General features: G+C 38.6%; 1 protein-coding gene across 10 annotated transcripts in view; it reads right to left on the bottom strand.

Annotated features, from left to right (window-relative positions):
- Positions 1-26,139, bottom strand: part of DLG2 (discs large MAGUK scaffold protein 2) — a 1,818,644-nt gene that overhangs the window by 893,212 nt on the left and 899,293 nt on the right. For all 10 annotated transcript variants that reach the window (XM_078156955.1, XM_020993659.2, XM_078156957.1 and 7 more), the window contains one exon: positions 13,112-13,162. In XM_078156955.1, the coding sequence (XP_078013081.1) occupies positions 13,112-13,162 (51 nt within the window). The remainder of the gene's footprint in view (positions 1-13,111; positions 13,163-26,139) is intronic.

The raw sequence follows: 26,139 nt of genomic DNA on the forward strand, positions 1-26,139 counted from the left end.
ATCTAAAAGACAGAATAAAAAAAAAACACTTCAAAAAAGAAATTATCTAATACACTGAAAATATCTGATATCACATGGAGCATTTCTTACTCATAGTCCCCAACCTCCCGGAAGAGTGTGAGGTGCATATGAGTCTCCAGCCACTGGTAATGGCTCACCTTTATGTGGTACTTGACATTATACAAATCACTTTATTGACAACAATCACATGAAGTCCATATAGGGCATTGGGTTTAGACCTAAACTTCCTTTCCTTGCCTGACCTTCTGTTACTCCAGGATAACCGGAGACGATAATTTTGCTTAAGCCAACATCTGGTTGGATTAATGCTCGTCCTATGATCTCATGTCTGATGGCAGTGAGAGAGACACCAGCATGTGAGATAGCAGAAAAGGGGGCCAGACCATGAGTCAGGAGACTTGTGTTCTCATCTTAGCACTCCCATCGACTGACTGAGTGACCCTCACCAACTCAATTTCCAGCTTCGGTTTCCTACTCTGCCAAAGGAGAGAATTGCAGCTAGATGTCCTCCAAAATTCCTTCCAGTTCTTGGATTCTATGAGTACTGAAAGGGGGAAAATATGTGTAAAAACTCATAAAATGACATGATTCCCTGGGAATACAAATATGCCCAGTCTAATTTATGCTGAGCTTGTATGGGCCAGGAGTCCTTAACCTTCAAACCAAGATGTTTTCATAATGCATAAGCTCTTCTTCCCGAAGGAATCCATAACATGGAAGTTGACAAATTGCATCAAGCTCATTTCAAGCATATGAGAACATCGTTTAAAAAAAACAACTAGAGGAAGAAGGAAGAGAATAATCTTTTATATAGAACCTACTATGTGCCAGGCACTATGCTTTACAAATCCTATCTCATTCGATCCCCACAACAGCCTTGTAAGGTTGGTTCTGTTATCTCCATTTTGCAGTTGAGGAAACTGAGGCAAAGAGAAGTTAAGTGACTTGCCCAATGCCACACTCTCTGAGGTCAATTTTGAACTCAGGTCTCCATGACTCTGGGTTCTATCTAACCTAGCTGCCTCAACAAAATGGAGAGACAGTGTGATGTAGTAGATAGAGAGCTGATCTCCAAGCAGGGAGACTTGATTCAAGAATGACCTCTAACACAAAAAGGATGTGTGAGCTTCAACACGTCATTTAACTCTTCAGGGCTCTGGGAAACTCTATGAGACTCTTAAGTTAGAAAAGAGGTCCCAGCATCCATTGTGAGGCTCCTCATTAGGGCCTACGTAGACTCTGGGAATGTCACTTAACCTCATTTGCCTCAGTTTCCTCATCTGTAAAATGAGCTAGAGAAGGAAATGGCAAACCCTTCCAGGATCTTTGCCAAGAAAACCACAAATGAGGTCACAAAGAGTCACATGACTGAAAAAAAAACCATGACTGAACAACAAAAGTAACACTGAAATAAAGGTCCAATCCCTATTCCTATCTCTCAAATGCTGACACAAATCTCCTCATTCTTCTTATTCACAAACTTGCAACTTGAAATGGTAATTTTGCAGTGGATAGGGGAAAATATAACTTTTTATCTCTTCAAATTGTTAATATTGTTTTTTCAATCAGGTTTGTTTTAAGAGTAGAGGCAGATGATGAAGAACACGTGTCACCCAAAGAGAATTTTTATCTTGTAAGATTCAGAATTCACTGACCCAGCAGATATAACCAGATTGATGAAAATGTGAGGGTACTGAGGCAACACCAATTTGAAAGAAATTTTGTCATGATTTTAGAGGTGGGGTCATAGATCCAAGGCTAGGAAGGACTTTAAAATTCATCTGGTCCAATCTACAGGTGAGGAAACTGAGATCCAGAGAAAGTTAATGACTTTTCCAAGGTTGATCATGTTCTAGGCAACAGAACTGAGGTCAACACCTGGGTCCAGTGCTCTCAGTCCAGTGCCCTTTCCACCACACCAAGTCACCTGTCTCTTGACATGAAACTAAGTTTTTACATAACATCACATAATTCTAGTGTTAAGAGTAATCTCTGAAGTGGTTACTAGGTGGCAGTTAGATGATGCAATGGCTAGAGTGCCGGGCCTAGCGTCAGGAAGATCTTAGTTCAAATGTGACCTCAGACACTAGCTGTGTAACCTTGGGTAAGTCACTTAACCTCTGTTTGTTAATAATAATAATTTTTAAAAATAAGTAACATTTACATAGTGCTTATAAGGTGCCAGGAAGTCTGCTAAGCACTTTATAAATATCACCTCATTTTTGTCCTCACAATAACCCTTGGAGTTAGATACTATTATTATCCCCATTTTATAGATGAGGAAACTGAAACAGAAGTTAAGAAGAAGTTAAATGACTTTCCCAGGGGCACCCAGCTAATAAGTTTGAGGCAGGATTTTAACTCAGGTCTTCCCAACATCAGCCACAAGGTTCTACCCACTGTGCCTACTAGTGATCTAAAAAGCATTGGTCTATTTAATTATCAGGAGGCACTTACATTAATTCAGATTTGGCTTTTCTATAACTTGTTGAAATTTTTCCTTCCTTCTTAGGTCAAGCAGAAAATGTCTGGTCAGTCTTCCATGTAGTCTATTTTCAGCTATGTGAAGATAACGTGTCCCTTCTCCCTCCCCAAAGGCTTTTGTTCAGAATAAACCTCCTAATTTCCTTTCATCAATTATCACATGAAATGACTTTCAATCCCTTCTGTATCCTGGTCACTTTCCTCTGAACACATTATAGCTTGTCAAAGTGTCTCCTAAAATAGTGTACAGAACTAGGCATGAAATTTCCAATATGTTTTGAACAGAACCTAGTGTAATGGGATAACTTCTTTTCTTTTGGACATCTTCCCCTCAAGGCAGTTTAAGATGGCATGAAGTTTTTGGACTACCCTGTCACAATATTGACTCATATTGAGCTTACGGTCAACCAAAATCCCAGGGCTTCCTCCCCATCACCCAACAAAAAACAAACAAACAAACAAAAAAACCCTGATGCTCAGCTATGTCCTCTCCAGACTTTACTTGGTGCATAAGGTCAAGGGACAGACTAAAGTCCATAAAATCCTGATGGGCCTTAGAACTAGGACTTTCTCAAATTCCAGACTACTAAAACTATGAGGAAACCCTTGAAGCTTGAAAGAGGTACACTTAGGATCAAGCATAACTCTATTATATGCATATATACATATATTGTCAGAAAAACAAAAATAGGATTAATTATGCATAGAAATGGTAAAGATTAAAAAGATGGCTTAACAGAAGAAAATTTGGTATAGTGACAAGAGAGTTGATCAGAATTGGGGCATCTGGATTTGAATCCCAGCACTTCTGCATCCTCTCTATGTGATCTTAAACAAGTCACTTAACTCTTCTGGACCTCAGTTTCCCTGTCTGTAAAATATCTGTACTTACTGTGCTTAGCAAAGCACCTGGCACATAGTAACCACTTAAGAAAGGCTTGCTAACTTGTTGACTTGACTAGAGTTCAATTAGAAGACTTCTAAGATTCCTTCATATTCTAATCTACAGTATTGTCCTATGAAGACAAACATGATCATAGCTATTCTTTTTAAGGTTTGCAGAGCACATACACATTATCTCACTTAAACCCCTTAACAAGCCTGTAAGTTAGGTCAGTCAAAAGTTTTTCAACAAGCATTTAATCCAGAATTTGCTATGTGCCAGGCACTGTGCTAAGTGCTAAGGATACAAAGAAAGGCAAAAGCAATCCCTGCACCCGAGCATTCACACTCTAATGGTTAAGACAAAATATAAACAACTATAATTACATAATTATATAATATCACTGTCTATATGCACCTATGTAGGTATTATATGTATATTTCTCTTCATTTTACAAAGGACACTGATTCTCAAAAAGGTTAAATGAAAATGACTTATGGCCACATAGCTATTAAGTACCAATCCACATCTTCTTAACTCCAAGTCTAGCACTCAGATGATTGCATGCGGAACAGTTTTCTGCAGATTCAAACTTTATTCTCTTAAAATTAAACTCTTATCATCAAAAATGTTTTTTGGTACATATAATTACAAATACAGTTCTGTTTGGTAGATATAGTTAACAAAGGTTGAATGTTAAAAGGTAACTATATTGAAATACAATTTTCAATATCTAATCCTCTCTCTCTCTCTCTCTCTCTCTCTCTCTCTCTCTCTCTCTCTCTCTCTCTCTCTCTCTCTTCTCTCTCTCTCTCTCCCTCTCTCTCTATTTGTCTAAGTTAAAACCCTGATAAGAACCTCTGCCCTGAAGGAATCTCTCTCTTCCGTTTTCTCCTTCCTCCCCCCAACCCTGACAAACATACACACACCAAAGGGATCTTAGAAGCCATCCAGTCCAAACCATTTTCATAGCATTTGGTAAATTCAAGTCCAAAAGAAAGCTGGGACCAAAGAATCCTAAAACTTTGTGGTTTTAGAGAATGGAAAGGACCGGAGAGATGATTTAGCCTGGCCTAAATGCTCATTTTTCCACATGACACTTCATCTCCTCTCACCATACCTTTGCATTGCTTGTACCTGGTGCCTCGAGCACACTCTCATATGTTACCAATAGTGACAGGAGAATGGGCCTAAGAAGGCACAGGACCTACCCAGACTTTGCTATGTCATAAGAACTGAAGTACCCTTATGATCATCTAGAACAGAAATTCTTAATCTTTTGTTGTGCCACAGATCATGTTTAGGTCCAGTGAAGACTGTGGATTCTTTCTTCGAGTAAAGTATAAAATATATAAAGTTACAAAGAAAAAAAATACTAAATTAAGAGCTATTGAAATATATATTTTAAAAAATAAAATCATGAAATCCAGCTTAAAAATTCCTGACTGAGAGCAACACTGCAAATGAGCCATCTGAGGTCATGAGTTTAAGTGAATTAATTTCATATAAACAATGAGAGTAAAACATGATTAAAATCTAGATCTTTGGACTCTGAATTCAGTACACAGCTCTCCTTATTCTCATCTCCTCCCATCTCCTCAATCAAAATCCAAACACTACATATCTTTCCACAGTAGTTTTCTTTGTAAAATACTGTTAGCATTGAAACCCCTTTATATACTATGCCATCATAGCCAGGAACCCTGCAAAACCGAGATGTCGGGTAGAATTACATGTATGTGTTATTCAAAGGAGGAGAATTATGAGCTAGTGGGCATGATATAGGATTCAACACACTCACTCAGTCTCGTAAAAATCAGAGACAGTTAATACTTCTGGTGACAGAGTTCACAGGGCAAGGGAAAGGGCATAATTCAACTAAGAGATGTGGAGAAAATCAAGCAAGTCTGAAAACATGAAATGAATATTATACTTCTTGTCCACATTTATCTAAATCAGATCTCTAAGGGTGTTTTTATCAGTAGCTCCCGGAATCCTAAGGCTCTGAAAATTATACTTAAAGGAAATTTAGAATAATGGCTATCCAAAAAGGCTCTAAATTCTGCATTTAATTTTGAGATAGTTAATTTTTGTGACATTCAAATCCACTGGCTGGCAGCACAGAGCCTTTCCAGCCATGTCTGAAGGCCTTCTGGCCCCATAAACACCAAATGTTCCAGAGAACAGGGGCCTAAACCCATGGATCCAACACCAGTCATTCTTTCTGCCACTACCTTGTTGTATTGCTCCTTTATTACAGGAAGTTAGAATAATGTAATGGGTTAGTTTAAAGAAGACCATTCCAGAGAGTTTTGGGGCATTATGGTTTATTGCAACCTGCCAAATGCTATTCTGTGACCAAACTGTGTTTTATGACCTTCAATCAGGAGCAGGGGGCATGATGAGAATTTAAGAAAGCAGAAGAACTGATACAAGATGCATTTATTTTGAGAGCAGGTTATGGCAATAAGGTCCTGAGACACAGTTGATCTTAAAAGCCTCAGAAATGATGCTTTCTGTAACAGTCTCCCATTGGACAGGCTGCCCATTCACAGATAAGAGCAGGATACCAAAGCAGCTGCTGGAGGAGGAGGACAAGCAATGAGACTTATGCTGCTGAGACAGGAAAGAAAATAAGCAGCTTTTTGTAAAAGCCACTAAATTGCATGAGTGGTTGGCAAATACTTAGGTATAACAGGAAGCCACAGCAAAAGGCCTACCCACCAGGCACTAGGGCCCTGACCAAAGTACCATGTGAACCATGAGGTGGAGCTGAGGTCAGCAAGGGATTTTTTTTTAAACAAATACTGTTTGTAGCTACAATCTAAAGGTTAGTTTTCGCCTACATACATCATGGAGGCTCAGTTGAGCTCCCAATAGGGGTATCAACCTTGGCAAATAGGAAAAGTCATTTTTTTAATCATTATTTGTCCACCTGTTCCTGCCAGTTCATCTCTCTCACTTTCATCATAAATTCATTCATTTGGATCCATCATCACTCCATATTACTCTGATGGAGCTCTCCTGAGTCACAAAACCAATGATCCTCGACTTGCTAATCCCATCAGTTTGGGAGTTCTCAGACCTTGGGTTCAGCAGTTTGTTTCCTCCTAGAATTACAATCTTGAAACCACAAAGTAAATCTATTTTTCTATTACCCTTCCTATGTAACCAACCCATCTTGTTTTGAGCAATAAACTGACAGCATTACAGAATGCGTTCCTGACTTGTATAGAGCTCTTCATCTGTCATGTGTTTTGTGGCTGGGTACAAGGGTCAGCATCACACAGTGGATAGAGGGCCAACCTTGAAGTTAGGATGACTAGAAGAAAAAATTTGCCTCTGACATACACTTCATGACCACAAGCAACATTCTACAATTTTAAGTTACAGATAAGTTGCCCTTGACATTAGGATTTTTACATCAGGGAGGAGTTTCCCACACTGATTAAATAACATATTGGCACTGCGTTGAGAGGTGGAGTTGGCTGCTGTGTACTAGGCTGAGGAGGAGACCTTCAGAGATGGTGCTAGAAAAAGTCAACAATTTAATACATAGTCCTTATATGTAAGGAAAGACAAGAAATGGATGAAGATACAGGGGAGGAAGAGGAAAAAAAATAAGAGAGGAGGAGTAGGGGGAAAAGGTTAACCTTTTTGTGTCATGGACATCTTTGGCAATCTGGCAAAACATATGGACTCCTTCCCAAAATTATATTTTTAAATATATAAAATAAAATACATAGACATATGTATATAGTTACATATAGTTACAAAAGTATATACAAAATATATAGTTAAAAGATAACAAAGGTAACTATATTGAAATGCAATTTTCAATATCTAATCATGTATGGATGTATGGATGTATCTGTCTGTCTGTCTATCTATCTATGCTAAAACCCTAATGAGAACCTCTGCCTTGAAGGAGTAATCCCTCCTCTCCCCAACTCCTCCTCCTCCTCCTCTTCCTCCTTCTCCTCTTCCTCCTCCTCCTCATTTTTCTCCTTCCTCCTCTTTCTCCTCCTCCTCCTCTTCCTCCTCCTCCTCCTCCTCCCCCTTCTTCTTCTTCTTCTTCTTCTTCTTCTTCTTCTTCTTCTTCTTCTTCTTCTTCTTCTTCTTCTTCTTCTCTCTCTGTATATGTCTCTGTCTCTGTCTCTTTCTGTATATGTCTCTGTCTCTGTCTCTCTCTCTCTCTCTCTCTGTCTCTGTCTCTCTCTCTCTCTCACACACACACACACACACACACACACACACAGACACTCACACACATCAATGGGACCTTAGGAGCCATCCAGTCCAATGCATTTTATAGGAGCTTAGGTGGTACAATGTATAGGGAATGGGATTGGGAGTCAGAAAGACCTAAGCTTGAATGCTATCTCAGATACTTAACTATCTGTGTGACCCTTAGCAAGTCATTTAATCTTTGTAAGCCTCAGTTTCTTTATCTGTAAAGTGCTAACACCACCAACTTCTTAAAGGTGTTATGAGGTTGCAATGAGATAATATTTATGAAATGCTTTGTAAATTTTAAAGCAGTATACAAATGCTATTACTGTACATGAGGAAATTGAGGCACAGAAATCACATAGCTGGTGAGTATCTTGGGCAGAATTTGAACCAAAGTTTCCTGACTCCAAAATCAGTGCCCCATACATTATTCCATGTTGTCTGTCTGTCTGTCTGTCTCTCCCTTTCCCTCTCTTTCTCCCTTCCTTTCTCTCTCCTCTTCTTCTATCTACTCCACTCTCCTCTTTCCCTTCTCATTTTCCCTGATCACATTCTTTGTCTCCTTTCTCTGTCTTCTTCCTTCTTCCTCTTCCACATATAGATACTGTGTGCATATATACACATATACTTATATATGTACATAATATATGCATGTGAACATACACATATGCGCAAATATACACATATTATACATCATATGTTGTTTGTCCTTCATTTTTGAAGAGGACCAATGACATCATGGAGTGATGTCTTGACTCACACATGAACTAGATTTAAATTAGGAAGAGTCACACAAAGTCATCAGCTTCACTCTCTTTCAGAGTCATCAAAGTCCAGCGGCAAGACAAAAGTCAAGACAACTGGTGATAGCCTGGGATCAGTGGCTGGCCTTTTGACCAAGCTCTAAGTGCTCCTTCAGCTGCCTTCATGGCCATTGGAATCAATTGTTCTCCTGTACCCATTCTACCAGGTAAAGTCTTCACATGCTTGAAGTAAACACTCCCCTAACTCACTGATGGGTTTGAGGCCTGTTTGGTTACCTTCAACCTGGTTTAGCTTGTTTACTGAGATGCTTTTACCAGGGTGTAGCTGCTGTGCATGCTACGGCTTCTTGGAGCCACAGGTGAGTTGGGCGAATCACGTGGACACCAAAGATGGATGAGCAGCCCTGAAGAGGAGTGAGTAGGCTGTCACACCAGAGGTGCTGGTCCTCCCTGAACACCTCAGTACAGGGCAAGTCCTAACAGTTAGGAAGACATGGGTAGTTCAAATCCTGTTTTTCACTCTTGTTAGCTGTATGACCATAGGCAAGTCATTAAACCTCTCAGAGTGCTAGATGACTCTCAAAAACAATAAATTACAGCAAAGACACTCATTTGCTCATTTGAGTTTCAATGTTGAGTTCCTATTCTAAAGAAATTTCGGGTCTGGATTATAACTTTATACAAGTCAAATACACATATTTGTATAAACATACCCATTTCAGTACCTATCTTCATGTTAAAAGATTATGTCATACCACTCAGATGATTGGTTGTATATAACCTTGGGAGAAATGAGCTTGATGTTTCCTGCTTATCTCTAAAAATACTTCAAATGGCCAGATCTCTGAGTCTTTAACCCTTCATTTCCATTACTGCTGAGCAGCGAGGTGGCACAGTGGATAGAATGCTGGGCCTGGTGTCAGCAAGACTCATCTTCCTGAGTTCTAATCCAGCCTCAGACACTTACCAGCTGTGTGACCCTGGGCCACTCATTTAACCCTGTTTGCCTCAGTTCCTCATCTATAAAATAAGCTGGAGAAGGAAATGGCAAACCGTTACAATATCTCTTCAAAGAAAACCCCAAATGGGATCATGAAGAGTCAGACACAACTGAAAAACAACTGAACAACAATCTTTAACCCTTCATTTCCATTACTGTCATGCATGCTAAAAGGATTAAAGGAAAACCCAAACAAGTTAAGCCAGAAGGGATTCTGTGACAGAATTATTTCTGTTATTCTAAATGGGAAATATTAAATGTTCCTGGAGCTGAGATTGAAGAATCTGGAAGATTACTGATAACTAACTTTTTGGTCAGTTATGAGTTCTTCACTTAAACAGAATAATGGTTATAACTCACATTCTTATAGCACTAGGATAAAGTTTGCAAAGAACTTCAGATGCTTAATTTCATTTGATGTTCAAAACCATCCTGTAAGTTAGGGAGTATTAGGACTGAAAGGATCACAGAATTTAGAGCTGTGAGCAAGCTTAGAATTGATCTCATTCAACCCTTATAATTTGTAGATAAAGTAAGCCCAAGAGAATGGGACTGTCCCAGCTCTACATAGAGAGTAAAACAGCAAGGCCAGGATCCAAGCTGTCAGGAAACACTAACAAATGTTCTATTCATTCATTCATTCATTCATTCATTCATTCACTCACTCATTCATTTATTTATTAAGTAAAAGTTGCTTAGAAATATCTGCTACACTGCAGCCCGGGGGGCACTTGAATTAACAAGTACCACTTAGAATTTAGGAAGGTCACTGTGGCTGGCATGACTAACCCATTATCTCCCCTAGCCCACCTGGCTCCTCTTCCTACATATCCCACCACATACCCTGACATACCTCTTGATATACTGCTTATGAATGAAGTTACAACCAAAAATGTACTAGAAGGCAAGGTTTCTCAGTGGTCTTTAAAAATTCAAAAATTGTATCCATGACTAAAGTTGGTATTATGTGTTTGCATTGATATACATGTAATAGGTAGTACAGTGTGCCTGTAGTCAGAAAGACCTGAGTTCAAATATTGCCTCAAACACTAGCTGTGTGACATTGGACAAGTCAATTATAGTTTTTTTTCTGTTTTCCTCATCTATGAAATGGAATAATAACACCACCTACCTCATAGAGTTGTTGTGAGAATCAAATGAGATAATGTTTGTAAAGTGATTAGCACAGTGCTTAGCACATAGTAGGCAATTAATTCCTTTATCAGCCTGAGTCTTTGGCTTGAAAGGTATATGCCACCTAGCTGCTATTAATGATTGACAGTGGAATAATGTATTGTGGCTCTCAGGAGTATGCGTCTTTTGGCAGGATTCAACTTAATTTTATATGGCAAATATTTAATCAATCCCTAGTATATCAAAATTGTTACCTAAGCTGAGCTTAATGTCTCAACCAAAAGGTACTATTTTACTGGTGGAATGGTGAGCATTAGCAACAGTCTGGGAAGTGGAGGCAGTAGAGAAGGGCATAGGGATATGCCGTATGAGAATTCTCAGTGGGGTGGTCCAATTTCACAATAATATTATTGTGAACAATAACAACTCATATTTGATAACAAAAGATCTCTGGCTATGTCAATTTGGGGAATTTCTTATATGGGAGTTCTTTCCACCCTATGCGTATGACAGTCCACATATGACTTAGTAGATGAGTTATGTTTTATCTGAGGTTGTTGTTATCATTGTTTAGTCATTTTTGGTAGTGTCCGACTCTTCATGACGCTCTTCAGGATTTTCGTGGTAAAGATACTGGAGTGGCTTGCCATTTAATTCTCCAGCTTGTTTCAGAGATAAAGAAACTGAAGCAAACAGGGTTAAGTGACTTGCCCTGGGTCACTCAGCTAGTAAGTGTCTGAGGCTAGATTAGAACTCAAGAAGAATCATCCTGACTCCAGGCTCAGTACTCTATCTACTGCATCACCTAGCTGCCCTCCATTGCTAAACCTGAAAGCCAGTTAAGTTAACTGGCCTGTCTGAGGTTACATGGATAGCTAATTCAAGACAGGCCAGACTTGTGGTCTCCAGTGCCCAAATTCAATGTTTTTTTTTTCCACTTCCTCACACGAATGCCAATTTCTAACCTAGCCTTTTCAAATCATAGTTACTCTTGTACTATGGTTTTCCTCAGGCTGTTGTAGTCAGCTGTTGTGTTCCTTCTTTCACATCTGTGCTTACTTTACATAGGTCCCACTTCTCCCAATTTAGGATGATGTTGAAATTTTGTCAGAATTGATCACAAGCTTTCTTAAAGATCCCATCTGCAGAACACCAAAATCCTCAATGGAAATTTCCCTTCAGAACCATTCAAGCTTAATAAAAAGTATGAGGAAAGAAAGGAAAAAAATAATAAAGAACACTGCATTGGAGATGTTCAAGGTCTTAGCCCTCACTAACTGTGATTCCTTTTGACCCTTCTTGCCCCAAATTTCCTCAATAAAATGGAAGGAGTTGAAATAGATAATATCCAATGTTATTTTCAGACTAAAATAAATATTGTGTCATGATTTAAACTTATATCATTATTAGACTTCATTCTCCTCAGTCTGTTGACAACTTTAAATTTTAGCTCATCCTTAAACACATTAAATAGGCAGAGTGCCGTGGCCTAGGGAGGTGAGGCCTGGTGTGCACTCTCCTAGTTGCCCCACATCTGGAGTATTGTCTCCAGTTCTGGGTACTTTATTTTACACAGGGCTCTGATAAACTGGGGAGGATGGAAGAAGCCATCCATGAATGTAAAGGGATTTGAAATTATTTCATATAAAGATCATTTGAAAGAACCAAGAACATTTATCCTGGAGAAGAGAACACAGAGAAAACATGTCTGAAGGGCCATCACACAGAAGAGAGATTAGGCTTGTTTTCTGGTACAAATGAGGGAGGAAGTAGGATTAATGAGCAGCAGCTGTATAGCAGCAGATTCAACTGCTCTGACTGCCCTCCCATAATTCTGTGTGGTTATTATAATTGTATTTAGAAAATAACTTTATTATACCATCTTTCTGCAAACTACGGCAGAGGTAAGAGGCAACAGCAACAATAGCAGCAATAACAAAGATAATAATAATAGCCCACATTTGTATGGTGCTTTACAGTTTGTAAAGCACACTCCTAACAAAAACTTAGGGAAGTAGATAGCATGAAATTTTATTAACTCCATTTTAGAAGGAAAAAAACAAACAAAGGCTGAGATATGGGAGGGAATCTTACTAAGATTACACCATCATAAAGCTGAGACTCCAAGTCCAGAAGTTTCTCCAATATAACCACATTGTCTAGTAATTCAACTCAATAATTCAACAAGCATTTATTCTGCACCTACTATGTGACAGCAACCATAGTCTTTAAGGATACAACAACAAAAACAAATAGTTCCCACCTTTAGGGAACTTATATTCTTCTGTAGGGGAGAATATCTTAAGAATATCACTACTGGAAATAGCTAAGTCCTCTATAAACTTAATGAAACTTTCCTAGGGTATTTATTTCTTTCATTTCTGAGAATGATTTCTGGTGACTGAATAGTTCTTATTTGGCCTGTCAGCCTCCATAGCCTGTATACCATTTCATTAGCATATTAATTACTAGCCCTGTGGGAACCCAGAAAGTTATAACCCACAGTTGCATTATTTCACAGGACAACTCATTTGGGCACTTTACAAGAAAGGCAAGATTTAGGTTTTAATATAAAGCCTGAACTTGTCTTACCCTCTCCAACGTGATTTCTTCAAATTCGTATTCAATTTCTGTTCCATTGACCTGTGGAGAAGGAAAAAGACAGACATTAAACACACATCAATTTTTTAAAAAAAATATACTGCATTAAAATAAAAGATGCTGAGGAACAGTGTTTGTGTGTCTAATGGAAGGGGGGGGCAGTGAATGTTATCATCTGGATTGTTCATGAGTCAGATTTTCCTGGCTTCAGGGACTATGTGTATTCATCAAAATGAAAATGTAATACAAGCCAGTTTAAAGGACATAGGAAGTTAAACTTCACTGGGAATATCCTGGGGTCCTTAATCCCTAAGTGTGAACATTTTTTCTCCCAAGTTAAATGAAATACCCATTTTAAAATGATAGAGGATAAGCAACCTACAAAGCATAACTTTGCAGTTAGAATGAAAATCACATTGAAAATGCATTTGATGCAATGATGGGACATGGAATGGAACAAGCACTTGACAGTGTTTGTAATAACAACGGTACAAGAGTATGACATTTCTTCAGGTAAACCATCACCCTCAAGCAATATGTCAGGGAAGGAGACAGAGGACCCTGCCTCCTGATTATTAGATCAGGGACAAGCAAATCCATTCCCATTATCACTGTGTCATATTTATTGGGAGGCCCTGGTGTAAGATCCACATGTTTTCTCTTCTTTGACAATGAGGAAAGAAGGAAAGAGAAGGTACTTGAAATTCCCAGTGAGTAACCAGCTAAGCCATCCAACCAAGTTGTACATTGATCTCAAGCCTAATGGAGAGAAATGCATTTTAAATACAGTCAGACAACATATAACATATGCCTTGGAATGGAACAGATGCACAAATGCATGAAGGGTAATTTTTCAACTATCTTTGAAGTATTCCCTTCCCATATTTTTATCTGTCAGCAGTCCGAGTTCTGCTCAGTGCAAGAGAATGTCTAGGAAAGAAAAAAAAATCCTCAAATTGGCTGTTTCTTTTGTTCTGAATGTGATGCAGCATAGAAACAAAGATTGTCAGTCATTTGGGATATCAACCAGCAGGACTCGGAATTCCAACTACAAAACCATGATTTGCATACAGTGCTAACCGCTGGCTTGCTTTCCCCTTAATTCAAAAAAGCTCACACATTCTCTGGTTTATGTTCATGGACAATTTGTGGTCTGTTCTACTAAATTATGTAAGAAAATGACAATATAGTTTCAAGTTTAACTTCGGACTAATTTATTCAAGGCTTAGGTCAAATGTTATGTCCCCCTTGAAGGCTTCCTGGAGGTCTCTTCTGCACTTGAACATTATCCCTTCCTTCCCCTCATCCCCCTGCCCCAAGTAATCTAGACTTATCAGTTCTTGGAACACTTTATAATGTCCTTTTGCATTTGTAATATTTTAATGTTTTGTATTTCTCTCTGTCCATACCTTATCATGCACTGAAAGCAACTTTAGTGCAGAGACTATATCTTTTGCCCTTTATCTGAGTGAAATCCTGGAAGAGCATCTTGAAACCAGTAATAGATGTGCAATACATGCTTTTTGAACTGATTGAATGAATAACATGTAACAATAATCAATTAACATTTAGTGAGGATCTGCTAAGACCAGATGCACACAAGGCATTTGGCAGACAAAGACAAATGTGAAACCATACTTGCCCTGGGGGAGTTTATAAGCGAGCAAAAAGGGACCAAGTGTACACATAGAGATACATACAAAATAGATAGGAGATTATTCATGGCAAAGGCAAGAGTAACAAAGGGGATCAGGAAAAGCTCCACAGAGAAAGGGCACCTTGAGACAAGCCTTCAGAGAAGCTCTAGTTTCTAAGGTAAAGAAGTGAGAATGTACCCTATTACAAGCAAGGCTGACACAAAGCATGGACACGAAGAGAGAACAAGTATTGTGTGTGAAGAACACTAAGAAGGCCAGTTTGGCTGAATTATATGTGAAAGGCAATAATGTATTATAAAGCTGAAAGGTAGACTGAGTCTAGGTTGTGAAGATCTTTAAAAGCCAAACAGAGTAGTTTCTTTTTAATCCTAGAATTAATAGGGAGCCACAGGAGTATACCGAGTAGGGGACTGACATAGTTAGAGCTATGATTTAAGAAAATCACTTTGGCAGATGATTGGGACAGAGATTGAAGTATTTTGTCTATACCACTGCAATAATAAGCAATTGAGACTGCTTTGTATTATATGCATTTCTGTATACACCTTATCTCCTATAATAGACTATAAGCTTTGTGAGGAAGAGCCAAAGGTTTTGTCTTTTTCCACTGATATACCCTTCATCCACCTCCCTCCAGTACATAAGTACAGTTATCTCTTTCACATCATGGGGGTTAGGGGCATGGGCACCCCTACAAAACATGGGTAAAATTTTTTGGTCCTCCCTTAGTACCAGAAAAGAAGTCTGAATATTTTTTTTTCTCGCAAGGGATGCTGATGTTATACAGTACCATACTCATATTTTATGCATTTCTGAGTTTCTAAACTTTTTCTGTGTCATCTGCTGGCCTTCACGTGTCATTTGCAGCTTCCACAAAACTCCCCCCCAAATTCCCATTTAATTTCTTATGCCAACCTGTGATATATTGAAATGGCTGTGGGGAAAGTTATGACATGGAAGAGATAACTATACTATTCAATTTCCAGTCTGTGGTGAGGAGTGTGCTTTGTACATATTCAGGGAACTTCTTTCAAGTATTTGAATGGTTGCTTTACAGAAAGCAATTTAGCCTTATTCTGCTTGGTCACAAAGGCAGAACTAATACTCAGAAATGGAAATCATGGCAAGATAGATTTCAGTTCAATATAAGGCAAAAAATGCTAACAATGAGTCCCAACCTAAAATGAAGTAGGCCGTTGCTGCTTGGAGGAGAGAGTTTCCCAACACTAAAAGTCTTCAGGGAGGGAGGGAGGAGGCCAAGCCATCAGTGAACCCAGGATCAAAACTAGAACTAAGGCTGGAAGGGTTCCTAGGACTTGTCTGGTCCAACCATCTTGCTTTACAGACCAGGAAACCTCTGGAGAAGTTAAATGACTTGCCCAAGGTCACATAGGCAGTAAGCTCATCTGATTCAAACTCAGGGACCCTGGTCCTCTCTCCAATTCATTGTTCACATAGTTGCCAAAGCAATTTTCCTAAAGCATAAGTCTGACCCTGTCACTCCTCATTCAAAAATTTCAATGCCTCCTTGTTGCCACACTACCAGGCAGTCAAACTCATTTTCTCCCTATTTCTCAAAGATCCATCTATCATCTCTGTCTTTCTATATGGTGATCCCTAGAATTTACCACCTTGACATACCTAGAATTTACTGCCTCCCCCTTCCACATCTTGAAATCCCTTCCTTCAAAGCTCAGCTCATGAAGCCTTTCCTTATTTCCTTATTCCATTATCTTCTAATGCCTCCCCATCCTGTCTCTCCCCCATCTCTATTACCTAGGACTTTTAGAAATCTGTTTTGTATATATATCTACATTTATACACTCCTTCCCTAACAAAACATAAGTTCTTTGACAAAAGAACTGCTTACTTTTCCCCTTTGTATCCCCAGCCTTTAGCACAGTTACTGGCACACACATGCTTGTTGATTTGATCCTGACTCTAGTATTCTCACTGTTGCATCATATTGGATGATACTGATGGGATACATTTGGGTAGAGGTTGGAGCTCTGCTCCCATCTAACAATTCTATCATTCTCAAATTATTAAGTGTTTGTTCAGGGAATCTTAAATAACCCAACCATCAACAATTATGATGTGGAATTTCATCAGCCATGGTACATCTTCTCAACCCTGAGAATGCTGAAAACATGGCAGTCCTTCTACAGACTCTGGAGTAAAGATATATATATTTTTCCTCATTACATGATCTAATTGGTTAATCATATTTTACTGGGTTGCTACATTACCAAACAGCCCTAAACAAAATTTGATTTTCTAGACTTAAGGAAGTTAATGGCTTAATAAATGGTGGCTTGATGGTATTACCAGGTAGATTGTAGCTGCTCAGAGATTTTCATCATTTGTGTCTAAAAGTAATAAAAGCCGAGATGCATTGGAGGATGATAAGGATCTGACAGCAGAGAACCAGGGTTCAAATAATAATCATGTCCCTTACTACATATGTGAATTTGGATATTTTAGGCCTCATTTATATCCTTTAAGTTTTACATACTTAGTCATGCATATGCACATATGCTTGGTTTGAAAGCTAATTATTGATGTTTGAGGGAGAGCTGGTAGAGTCTAGGCATGTTGGAAAGAGGGGGAGAGGAAAAAAATAACTTTAATTTCTTCTTTGAAGGCTCTTTCTGGCTCAGTCGTCAATACTCCATGCCACTCAAATTCTTTTCCTCCTTTCTCACACCCCAACCCTACTAGTAGTTTTTGGCCACACATAGCCTTTATCAAGGGGTCAGACCACATGTGTTAATAGAAGTGGCTTGAGCCACCATGCACATACACACATACACATGAGTGAGTGTATAGGTTCCATTTCATGCGATATCTCCCAGTACATCAGATCAAGGGAAGGTTAATTCCATTCCATAACTGGAGAAGGGGATGAGAAAAAGGGAAAAAGGGGAAAAAAGACTCACTATGAGACAAAATGAGAAGATTGAGTTAATCTAATATTTCTTCAATTTATCAATGTGATTCTATAAAGCTTTTCTTTACTCCACTGCTTCTAGAGACCTTTGTTTCCTGTGTTATTAATGATTTTTCCTTGATAAATAATTTATTTTTATTTTTCAACATTCATTTCCATAAGATTTTAAGTTTTAAAATTTCTCTCCCTTCCACTCCTCTCTCTCCCCCTTCAAGATGGCATATAATCTTATATAGGCTGTAGTTATACATTCATATTAAGCATATTTTCCTACTAGTCATGATGTAAAGAACAATTAGAACTAATGGGAGGAACCATGAGAATGAAGCAATAAAACAAAACAACAAAGGAAAAGGAGAGCAAATAGTATGCTTCCATCTGCATTCAGAATCCACAGTTCTTTTTCTGGATGTGGATAGTATTTTCCATCATGAGTCTTTTGGAATAATCTTAAGTCCTTGCATTGCTGTGAAGAGCCAAATCTACCAAAGTCAATCATCCCACGATGTGGCTGTCACTATGTACAATATTCTCCTGGTTCTGCTCAGTTTACTCTGCATCAGATCATATAAGCCTTTCCAGGTTTTTCTGAAGTATACCTGCTCATTATTTCTTATAGCACAATAGTACTTCATTATATTCATATATCACAACTTGTTCAGCCATTCCTCAATTGATGGGCATCCCCTCAATTTCCAATTCTTTGCCACCATAAAAAGAGCTGCTATAAATATAATATGTGGGTCCTTTCCCCATTTTTATGATCTCTTTGGGATACAGACCTAAAAGTGGTATTACTGGATCAAAGAGTATGCACAATTTTATAGCCCTTTGGGCATAGTTCTAAACTGCTCTCCAAAATGGCTGGATCATTTCACAACTCCACCAATAATGCATTAATGCTCCAATTTTCCCACATCTTCTCCAACATTTATCATTGTTCTGTTCTGTCATTAATGTTTTAATGCAATCACCTGTGGAGGAAGCAGCTTTCCTCTACTCATGAATTCTCAGTGGTCCAACTGAGAATTCTGGTGGTGCCTTCAAGGCAAAGTAATGATAGAGTACTTAACTTTTATTTGCACAATTATGGCCTGCCAGGTCTTCTCATCATCTCTTCATATCATAAAGACTATTAGATACTAGTTGTGGGAAATATATCATAGCCTTAATTGGCCTGCTATGTCAGGCAGTATGGCACAGTAGGAAGAGTTCAAGGAAGAGTTAGAGACAGGAAGACCTTCATTCAAATCCTTCCACTAACACAGGCTTGATTTGTGACCCTGGGAGAAGTCACTTAACCCTTCAATGCCTTGAGTTGTTGAATTGCATTAGTTGGAAAAGAGAACAGCCACATTGACCAAATTATGGAACATAGGATTTGAGACACTGGAGGGACCTTAGAGATCATCTAGTTAATAATTAATAATAGCTTTATATTAGTGTTTTAAAGTTTCCAAAGTACTTTAAAAATACCAATGTATTTCATTTTAAACTCACAACTCTGGGAGGTATGCTATTAATAACCTTATTTTACAAATGAGAAAATTGAGACAGACAAAAGTTAATAACAATAATAACAACAACAACCAATATGAACATAGTACTTAATATATGCCTAAGCACTTTAAAATTATTAATTCATTTTATCCTCAAAACAACTCTGGGAGGTAGGTGCTATTATTACTTCTGTTTTACAGATGAGGAAACTGAGGCAAACAGGTTGTGACTTGCCAAATGTCATATAGCTAGTAAGTGTTTGAGGCTAGATTTGATCTCAGATCTCCCCAACTCTGGGGCCCATGCTCTTACCACTGTGCTTCCTGGATGGCCTCAAAATTTTTAGATTTTAAATGGGCAAGCTCAGGAGGTAGTGAGTTCCCCCTCACTGTATCTATTTGAGCAAAGGGTAAATGAGAACTTGGGCAAATTGTAGAGGAAATTCTCATTCAGGAATTGGCCTAGATTGCCTCTGAGGTCCACTCCTACCTTTATTCTTCAATGTCTATGCATATACATACCTATATGCAGTAGAAAACACTTCCTCCTCAGATCTTAGAATTCCCATATTATTTTAAGATTCATTTCAGGTGCCACTTCCTAAAATGATCATATCTAAAACTGTGGCAGAAAGCTAATGTATTTCTGTCCATTGGAAAGAGGGTTTGCAAATATGGTTCTCATTCATAAAGCAAGTAATTCCTGCATGTCCTACTTGTGATTTAAACATGGGTATCAAACTGGTTCTTTCAAAGCAAGACACTAAGAATCAGTGGCCTATAGTAAAAAATAAAACAGAAAAAACCACAAGTGTCTGGCCTTTAAGGCCCACTCCTGGGCCAAAAGGTGATGCATGTACTAACTATTACACAAAATCACACAAGCAAATTGAGGTCAGTAAAGTACTCTGGACTTACAGTCAGATAATCTGAATTTCAGCTGTGCCACTTGCTAGTTGTAAGACCTTAGGGAAGTCCCCTAACCTCTCTAGATCTCAGTATTCTCATCTACAAAAGGTGATTGAATTAGGTGGCCTCTGAGGTCCTTTCTAATTCAAGATCTATGATTTTAGGATACAGTATATATTGAGTGGGATTGAAGAGGTAAAAGGACATCCGTGATGTACTGAAATAGAAGGTCTTTAAGGTTGGGAACCATTACTTGTTGCCAATATGTGTGTATGTATATGTACTTATATAGGCACATACATACGTACATATAGCCAATGTGGAAAATTCTTTTGCTGAGTTATGTGTATTTGTTAAAAGAGTTTTATTTTCCCTTCTTTTTCAATGTGGGGAAGGAGGTAGAAGGGAGAGAAGATGAATTTTTGTTATATTAAAACATATAATTAAATCAAGAGAAGAAAGCACAACCTTCTTATTCTATAGTATGCACCAAAAAAAATTGCTTTAGGAGGGCGGGGAAGTCATGGGGCATAGGGTTTCCTCATGGGCATTCAGTGGAAAGAACACTGGCTTTGAAATTAGAAGATTTAAAATCCCAGCTGTGCCTATGGGACCTTGGGAAGTTACAACCTCCATGGTCCTCAGGGACTGGCTTAGATTCGATTACCTTTGAAGTCTAGGGCATTTTCCCGACCTCTAAATTCTATGATGCCCATTGCCACACACATGGCTTGAGTAGATCTCTCTCCTTTGTGTTTTGTGCACACAGATTCTGATCCAGATTGGCAATGGGAAACTGCATCTGCCTATACTGACTGTGCTTCTTACTTAAAGTGACTTTGTCTGTGGCAGCAAATATGTTGTGGAGCTTAATCTTTGGGAGCATATGGCCACATTGCTATGATACTTCCCCAAAGAAATGTCTGGCTCATTCCCAGTAATGCCACCATCTCCCTGGTGCCCCTGGCCTAGGAATTGAGGAGTTTGCCCTATTTCTTCTGCAGCTTCGGATAAGCGCAGTTAGCTGGAGAAAGCTGGAGCCCTTTCCTAAACAACATTATTTAAATCTGTCTTTTCTTCTTAGTCTTCCTCCAGCTTTGCTATCATTTTGTTTCAACCAGTGCCATCAATACAGGCTGGTCTAGAGAAAAGAGACCTGGTTTGTGCTAGGTCTGGGTCCAGCTAGCTACACGACATTGTGTAATCACTAAATCTCTTTAGACCTAGGTTCTCACATCTGCAAAATGTACAGGCAACAGATAATGATCGCTAGTGTCTCTTCTACCTCTGAGACAAAACATTATGTATGGCACCTGTTAAAACTGACTACTGCATTTGGTCACATGCTATCTGATGCCAGTGGGTATCAATTTAAAAGAGAATGACAAAAGACAGTTCCATGCAAAGCTCATCAAGTAAATTATTCTCCACATTTGGCGAATACTCTTTCACTGGCACTACCTCATTGTGCTTGGCCCATAGCAAGTATTTAATAAATGCTTTGTTAATGGATAGAGTAACTGTTGGGGATGTGATTCTCCATTCTCAAAGGTTGAACCAGCAGAGTTCAAATTCTAGTACAGCCTACCTAGGGTCAAAGGGCTTCAAGAGGAAATGCAGTGTAGTAAGTAGATAGAACTTTGGACTTTGATTCAGGAAGATGTATGTTTGAATCCCATCTCAGATACTTCCTAGTGGTATGGTCTGGGGCAAGACACTTAACCTCTCAGGGCCTCTCTGTAAAATGAGGGGATACGATCTGTTGACTTTCTGGTTCTTACTCTATGATACCATTACCCTAAGCACAGGCTCAGTAGCAGAAGGTGTCTGTCGTTCAGGTATCAGACTAGCTTTGAATAGACTATTTACTAAAAGCTGGGCCACTAGGTGATTAAAAAACAGTATGTTGGCCAAGTAGCTCAGGAGAATCATCTGCTAAAGTGTAGGGGGAGTGGCCACACTGATGAAATTGTGGATCATATGATCCAAGTTTCTACATCAAGTATAGCCCCGAGAGTCCATCTGGTCAAACTCCACCTAATTTTACAGATGTGAAATTGAGGCCCAAAGAAATAAAGAGCTTTTGACTTCCCCAAGGTCACAAAGTAAATGGCACAGTAAGGTTTCTGATGGCAAATCCTATTCTCCTTTGACTAAACTGTATGTGCTGCCTTTTGAAGTAGGGAAGTTAATTAATATTGATGTTACTGCTATATAGATGGAGATATCACTGGGCTGATATGGAATTCTAATGGTGATTATAGCTACATTTATTCTGCCTCTAAACTATGACTGCAAATTAAGAGATTCAAATCTTCACTAAATAACCTTCTAAGTTCAGTGAATCATTAAACTGTGGCTTCCACCAATTACAGATAAAAATTAGTCAGTCACCAATAATCCACTCTGATTCTGACTCATTTTTTAGAGACTTCAAATTTGCTCTACCTTTCCCATTAAGCCTTTATAAAATAATATATAAGCCTGCCAGCTTTAAAAAAGGTGATCTTGGACTTTCATTTGCAATAAGGTTTTTTTGTTAATCATAATTGATAGGTTATATACAATATATATTATACATAATACATATATAGACATATAGACATACATATATACATTTAATTTTATAAAATATACTGAGTTGGCACTATTGTTTTCTCTTGACTGAACAAAGGAAATTGTCCGAGGGTTGAATAATGCTTTTAGGTAGGTAGGTAGATAGATAGATAAATAGAGAAATCTACTTACAGATAGATATTTGATTTAGGGTTCCTCTAATCAAATAGAAAGAAGCACATCCACAGCCATGGGAACTTATTAAGTTCATATGGATCTGGATTAACTTAGTTCTGGAACTGGCAGCATTCACTCGTGTTCCCTGTATGTTCCCCTGAATCGTGTCATTAGGCAACATGCCAGAGTGGAAAGAACTTGGACATAGAGTCAGCAAGCCTGAGCCCAAGGCCTGATTTCTACACTTCCTACCTTTGGAACTGTGGACAAACAATAGAATCTTTCTGAGCTTCCCTTTTCATATTTGCAAAAAGGGGACGTTAAAGAACATTTGTGCTACCTAAATCACAGAGTTGTGAGGAAAGCACTAGGTAAACCTTAAACTGCCATGTAAAAGTGAATTTTATAATGGTAATATGGTTATTAAGTGCTTGAAGGTTGAGTAACAAGTGGATTACACATAACATTAAGTACACAGGTTGTTCACCCACAGTCTCTGATGATAGCTTGCTATGTGGCCATGGCAAAATAACCTCAACTCACTGGTCTTTGGTTCCCTATCTAATGAGGTTAGATTTGGTGGTTTTTAAGTTCTTTCACATCTTCAACATTCTATGAATATTAAACTAATTAAAGAGGCAAATACTGTTCCAAGAACAGTAAATGGTATCATGGAAGAAACTCATTGAGTATTGCCTCTTCTTACATGTTATGAAACATTAGATTTTACTTGTTAAAATCCTAGAGTCCTACTCCCACTTCCTCCTAAACTACCTCTTCAAGTCACTTATCATTTATATCCACTCCTACTACTCTCCTGAAACTCTCCCCTCGCAGATGTCTGAATCACCAAATATAGTGAGGTTTTCCCTTTCTTCATCCTCCCTAACTTTTGTGTAGTATCTTGGCATTGAAAACCACATCCTCTTCCTTGAAATTGTTTTTTGATTCTGGGGACCCTACATCATTTGGGTTTTAACAGCTCTGAATGCTCCCTCTTCTTTTCCCACTGGATCCACTTCCTCTTTCTACTACAATATTGGCTCCATTTCAGGGGTGTGTGGGTACTGGCTCGTGAGAGCTGATTGTTAAATTTTCCATGTGAACATTTATATCATGGGAATCCAGAAATCTCAAGAGCTGCAATTAATGGCTAGACTTATTGTTTTGTTGATCATCTAGACTTCAGAAAGTGATCAAGTAAATGTTAATTATGCAGACTAAACTGAAAAGTGTGTTCTTAGTTTTTTCCAGAGAATGGTTGTTGCACATTTGTCAGCAAACCTTTCCTCCTTTTCTTCTTTCATCTTCCTAATGCTCATAATTCTCAAAGCCCTGCATTTTATTTGAAAGAAATCTTTTAACATAAGGCTTGATTCATTCATGTAAAATATACTTAATACAATAAAATTAATCATGTGGTAAGCTCAATATTAGGTAGTCAGATGGCTCAGTGAATGGAACACCAGACCTAGAGTCAGGAAGACCCAAGTTCAAATCTGACCTTAGACACTTACTAGCTGTGTGACCCTGGGCAAGTTACCTAACCTCTGTTTACCTTAATCCACTGAAAAAGAAAATGTCAAAACATTGCAGTACCTTTGGCAAGAAAACTCCTTAGGCAGTATTGGTTTGATGTGGTCCATAGGGTCACGAAGAGTCTGACATGACTGAACCACTGGACAATAACAACAAAAGCTCAATATTAACCAAGGCTCTTTCCATGATGAAAACTAATGTAATGATCACTGCCCTGAAGGAGTTAATGGAATAGTGCTAAAGTTAGACTGTGATAAATGCATAGGGGATCTTGAACAGAAAGGTATAGAAGATTTAGGAAAGGAGGGCTTACTTCTACCTAGGGTATTCAAGGAACTCTTCATGGAGGAGGCAGAACCTATGTAGACACTGAAGAAATATTAAAAAAGAAATTTAAAAATTTAAAAAATCAACATATAGAGAGATGGGGAGATGATTTTTTTTTTTGCATGCATAGGGGGAAACCTGTGCAATTCTTGGAGTAAGGGAGGGCAGAATGGGGGATGGTAAGTCATTCAAAATTCAAAAAGTCCCCAAACATAATTTCTTTTAACTTCTTAAGCCCCTTTGCACAATGTTCATACACTATAAAACGCAAACAATAATGAAGCATTTGTTGTGCGCACAGCCCTTTTCTAGATAATGGAGGGCGTTGAAGTATTTCAGTAAGACCTATCTATCTCCCTCCCCCCCAGCCAAGTACAACATGATATACACACTTATTACTCCTTTGAAATAAAAGATGATCTGCTCAATGGGGAGGGATAAAGTGCAATTAATCACGTGACAAGAGTAAATGATCACCAATGGACAGCCCATGTCCCCCCACTGATGTTCACAAAGAGTCAAGAGATTAACCGAACAACAAGCATTTATTAAGCCCCTTCTACGTGCCAAACAGGGCAGCTAGGTGGCTCAGTGGATAGAATGCCTGGCCTGGAGTCAAGAAGACTCATTTTCCTGAGTTCAAATCTGGCTTTGGATACTTACTAGCTGTGTGACTCTGGACAAGTCACTTCACCCTGTTTGCCTCAGTTTCCTCATCTGTAAAATGAGCTGGAGAAGTAAATGGCAAATCATTCCAGTATCTCTGCCAAGAAAACCCCAAATGGGGTCACAAAGATTCAGACACAACTGAACAAGTATACCAAGCATGCTATGTGCTGGTAATGCAAAAGAAAAAGAAAAAAAAATCTCAATGAGCTTATATTGAAATAAGAGGTCTGTGGGAAAGCCTAAAGCAAACTGAGTGGGTCCCCTCTGGCAGCTCCATGGGAAGGAATGAAGAACATTTGCACAGAATAGGCAAGAATGATTGGGCTGCAGCCCAGGCTGTGGAAGGGAGTCCCCTCAAGCTCATTGGTGTATTTCAATTTCAAAGTAACTGTAACTACTCTTCATAGTTCTTTGGGTTCTCTCTAGAAAGAGCTTTACTCCCAGCTACCCTGAGAAGTGGACAGCATCAGAGCAACTTTTCCTTCAGTTCTGTCAAATCACTTAAGTCAAAAACTTCTGACGATATATTGCTTCTATCCTCTCCTACCTATAAATCACTCTTCCATTAGTTTTAAGAGCCAATCGATCAACAAAATGACATTTATGGAGCCCCTACTCTCATTTACTTCCACCCCAGTTTTAAAGGCTATCACCACTTTCACTAGCTTAGAAAGAAATTAAAGGAAAAAAAGTGACAATTTTGGGCTTTTTCTTTGGGCACTTTATCAAAGGTGC

The sequence above is a fragment of the Phascolarctos cinereus genome, unplaced genomic scaffold (assembly GCF_003287225.1).
Source record: "Phascolarctos cinereus isolate Bilbo 61053 unplaced genomic scaffold, phaCin_HiC Scaffold_726;HRSCAF=1367, whole genome shotgun sequence".
NCBI classification, from domain to species: domain Eukaryota; kingdom Metazoa; phylum Chordata; class Mammalia; order Diprotodontia; family Phascolarctidae; genus Phascolarctos; species Phascolarctos cinereus.